General features: G+C 53.1%; 2 protein-coding genes across 2 annotated transcripts in view; one reads left to right on the top strand and one right to left on the bottom strand.

The window, feature by feature from the left end:
- Positions 1-559, top strand: part of MONBRDRAFT_30543 (uncharacterized protein) — a gene marked incomplete at both ends in the record, with an annotated part of 1893 nt that extends 1334 nt beyond the window's left edge. Inside the window, one exon of the mRNA XM_001750992.1 lies at positions 71-559. Within this exon, the coding sequence (XP_001751044.1) occupies positions 71-559 (489 nt within the window). The remainder of the gene's footprint in view (positions 1-70) is intronic.
- An 847-nt stretch (positions 560-1406) lies between these two features.
- Positions 1407-4212, bottom strand: part of MONBRDRAFT_39378 (uncharacterized protein) — a gene marked incomplete at its 5' end in the record, with an annotated part of 9672 nt that continues 6866 nt past the window's right edge. Inside the window, 5 exons of the mRNA XM_001750989.1 lie at positions 1407-1692; positions 1836-3110; positions 3228-3341; positions 3464-3661; positions 3822-4165. Coding sequence (XP_001751041.1) covers positions 1501-1692; positions 1836-3110; positions 3228-3341; positions 3464-3661; positions 3822-4165 — 2123 coding nt within the window. The 3' untranslated portion in view covers positions 1407-1500. The remainder of the gene's footprint in view (positions 1693-1835; positions 3111-3227; positions 3342-3463; positions 3662-3821; positions 4166-4212) is intronic.

The raw sequence follows: 4212 nt of genomic DNA, 5'->3' as shown, positions 1-4212 counted from the left end.
ACCATTGTCTCCGTCTCTGCAACATGCCATACCAAATCATAAATGGTGCCCTCCCTGTCAACGCAAATAGGTGGGACCCACCACCGTCATCTCCGAGCTCATCGACCTCGTCCGCAAGATCAACCCGACCGATGAACCCGGTCGCATCACCCTCATCACGCGTTTTGGCCACGACAAGGTCCAAGAACTCTTGCCCCCCGTCATTCGCGCCATCAAGGCTGCCAACATTACCGTCGCCTGGGAATGCGACCCCATGCACGGCAATACGCGCAAGGCCGACGGTGGCATCAAGACGCGCTCCTTCGATCACATCCTAAAAGAGCTTCTCACCACCTTTGACGTCCATCGTGACGAGCAATCTTGGCTTGGTGGCATCCACTTTGAGCTGACCGGTGACGACGTCACCGAATGCACCGGTGGTTCCACCGGCCTGCGCGATGCGGATCTGGCCGCCAACTATGAATCCTTTTGTGACCCACGCCTCAACTGTCACCAGAGCCTTGAAATGGCCTTTCTCATGGCCGAACGCCTCAAACAGGTTCGCCACCATTCGACTTGATAAGCGACCCCACTCCTTTCGGAGAAATGTTGGTGTGTGCAATTTGATAAAAGTTTCAATTTCCCGTCGTCTATGAGCCTTTTTATGTGCGGATCATAGTATCAGTGTTTGTCAAGACCGTGAGTGTGTGTTGATGTGCATGAGTTTGGATGTGCACTCGTCTTGGAGTATGTGTGGGCTTGTGAGCTTTGTGATACCCGCCGTCATCTGTGGTGTGACCGAGCTGGCGGCATGTGTGCCCAAATGGTGATAGATGTCGTTCCTCGAACCGGAGAATACAATGGAGAGAGTACTTTGGGCTGCACGCCCGTGCCAATTGAGACCCAACCATTCATTGATCGTGCAGAACTGGCGTTGAAAGTGAACATGGGGGGTTGCATTTTCATGCTTTTATTTTTATCTTTTATTTTTTATTTTTTATTTTTTATTTTTTATTTTTTATTTTTTATTTTTTATTTTTTATTTTTTATTTTTTATTTTTTATTTTTTTTTTTTTTTTTTAAATTTTTGATGTGGAAGAGCTAATCGGACAGCCGGAAGTGCGTATAGTCAAGTATCAAGAAGCGAAGCATGTTGGCCTGTTCAAGCCTTAACAGCGGCTATGCTCAAGAAACTTGAGACAAGCATCGTCTGACCATCTGGATTTTACAACATACATGCTAAGAAACACGAAATACCCCTGAATTACTACGACTTCAAAATATCTATCCTCCTCGCAATTCGTGTCAAATCTTGGCAGGACAAAGATGGCAGCCCGAGATTGTGATGAGATGTGGGCCTTTGCAATGCCAGTGTGGCGTGAAACGTAGCTGGATGCCATTATAATGGAAAAGGGACCAACAGAAATGGCTATCAGATGTTAATTCAATCACCTCTGCTATTTGCCCCGCCGGACGTACATGCCCCATTACGTGGGTACACGTCTTATCGAACAGAGTCATCTAGATAACAGTCTTGCGTCGCTGGAAGCCTGCTTTGCCACGGCTCGTAAACTCGTGCAGCACATTTTGCAGCATCGAGAGGCCGTGCACATGGTCAGTCAAGATGGATTCCGGATGAAACTGAACGGCGGCCAGGGGCAGCGTGCGATGCTCAATCGCCATCACGACCCCGTCCTCGCTCACCGCCGTCACCTGAGGGTCAAGGCCAAGAAACGTACCACGCGTGAGTGAAGGGGAGAAAAACACGAGGAAAGAAAAACAAAACATAAACACACAAAATGTACAAGAACAACACAAAAATTCGCAGCCAACACGTCCCACAAGGAAATGCTGACCTTGAAGTTCTTCGTGGGAACATCTTCCACACGTGCATAAAGGGAGTGATAGCGGGCGACCGTGAAGCGGCGTGGGAGGTCCTTGAAAATGTACGAGCGCGGTTCCACCACATCAATGGCTGTAGGCTTGCCGTGCAGGGGATATTGCAACACGTCAAGCCGGCCGCCAAAGTGCTCCACCATGCCTTGCAAGCCCAGGCACACGCCAAAGGTGGGGATGCACAGTCGCATCAGCAAGGCAATTTCACCCGACACGTTGAAGTCGGCTGGGCAACCGGGACCTGGTGAGAGCAGAGCCATGTCCGGGTGAAGTGCTTGCAGCTCGGCTGGTTGAAAGCCCGTGCGCAGCGTCATCACCTCGGCCCCCGTTTGTCGCAGGTAATTGGCCAGCGTGTGCACAAAAGAGTCCTGGTGATCAATCACAACAACGCGAAGGCCAGCACCAGCGCGTCGCTGCTCGCCTTGATACGCTGAAAGGGCCTCTGACATGTCCTCGGGCGCCACACGCAAGACATCCAAGAACGCCGAGGCTTTGAGGCGCGTCTCCTGCTCCTCCTTGTCCGGTTCCGAATCGTACAAGAGAGTGGCCCCCGCGCGTACTGAAGCCACGCCGTTGTGAATTTGGATCGTGCGCAAGGTGAGGCCCGTGTTCAAAGAGCCATCAAAGTGCAGAGCTCCCACCGCACCTGCGTACCAACCGCGCGGCGACTCCTCCATGTCCTCGACAAACTGAATGGCCCAAGGTTTGGGGGCCCCCGTGACGGTCACGGCCCAGGTATGGCATAAAAATGCATCCAGGGCATCAAATCCTTCACGCAGCTTGCCCTTGACGTGATCCACAGTGTGGATCAAGCGTGAGTACATTTCAATTTGGCGGCGGCCCACCACCTTGACGCTGCCTGCCTCGCAAATGCGCGACTTGTCGTTCCGGTCCACATCCGTGCACATGGTCAGCTCCGACTCTTCCTTGGGGTCGGCCAAAAGGGTCAAGATCTGCTTGGCATCCTCCACGGGGTCACGCCCTCGGCGGATCGTGCCGGAGATGGGGCACGTCTCCACCTCATCACCTTGCACCCGCACGTACATCTCGGGCGAGCCGCCCACCAGATACTCGTTGGAGCCCAAGTTCATGATGAAGGTAAACGGTGCCGGGTTGCCCTTGCGCAAGCGACGAAACAGCTCCGACGGAGGGCACGGCAATAGCGAGTAAAACGACTGGCTGAGAACGCATTCAAACAAGTCTCCACGCTTAAACTTTTCTTTGGCCTTGGCCACCTACACAAAGGGGTGGTTAAAAAAACAAAACAAAACAAAAACAAAAGTGCCAGTGAGCGCGCGGGCACCTTGGTACGACATCAACCTGTGTGCAGATGACATGGCGGTGCTTCTGACCTTGGTCGCGTATTGGCCGGGTTCGTGATCCTGAGAGCGTTCCAGCTCGTCTGCGTACTGCACAACCGTCTTGGGCCCGGTTCGCGGCAGTCCCTGGGTGGACTTGCCATCCCACTGCCGAGTTGCAAAAGTATGCATCGATGTCAGTCACAGAGTTGCACTCATCATGATTAAAAAAAAAAATAAAACATTATCAACCAAACATGAAATCATGCATAAAAAATATGTGAGCTTACAGCAAAGTCGTAAGAGTAGACAAAGGCCAGGTCTTCACGGGGATCCCAAACAACAACTTCGTCGGGGATGTAGAGCACAATGTCGCGCTGGTGTGCAGGACGGGTCATGCGCAATTTGGTCGGCTCAAACTGGAATGTGAGATCGTATCCAAAGGCGCCATACAAGCCGAGCACGGCATCGGCTGGGCTGTGAAAGGCCTAAAGGAGTGTGTGGAGTGGTGTGCAGTCCGGCCAGTGAGAATGAAAAAGCCGAGCGCTTAATGATACGGGGTGTGCGGACAAGAGCGGGATGGGAGAGCACAAAAACCAAGGGTTGGGGGATGGGGGCTAGGGGTTTGTGAGTGGCTGGGTCACATACGTTGGCAATGGCGCGCACGACCGTAAAGATGCTGGGCTGGCGACTGCGCTCTTCCTCGAGAAAGCGGCGATCGGGACGGGCGACGCGGCCCTGTAAAAAGTCGCTTTCCACAGTGAGGTTGTCGATGTATTGCGTCTGCTCGAGTTCTCGGCGAATGGCGGGGAGGAGGATTTGGCCACGATCGTTGAGAGCGGTGAGCTGGAAGGCGTATTCACGGCTCGTGAGCATGAGGGGTGGGTTACGAAAGCCCTTCATCCACTTGTGGTAGCGCCCCGGTTGCTCGTAGTCAGAGAGAACCATGCAGCCGAGGTTGGCGTCCAGATCCTGGCTGAGATCGGTGATGGCTGCTTCGACGTCGGTGAGCGGGGTCGTGATCCGGGTTACTTCGATG

Source organism: Monosiga brevicollis, genomic scaffold (genome assembly GCF_000002865.3).
Source record: "Monosiga brevicollis MX1 MONBRscaffold_63 genomic scaffold, whole genome shotgun sequence".
NCBI classification, from domain to species: Eukaryota; class Choanoflagellata; order Craspedida; family Salpingoecidae; genus Monosiga; species Monosiga brevicollis.
Note: the sequence above shows the minus strand (reverse complement) of the source record. Positions and strands in the feature narration are given on the sequence as shown.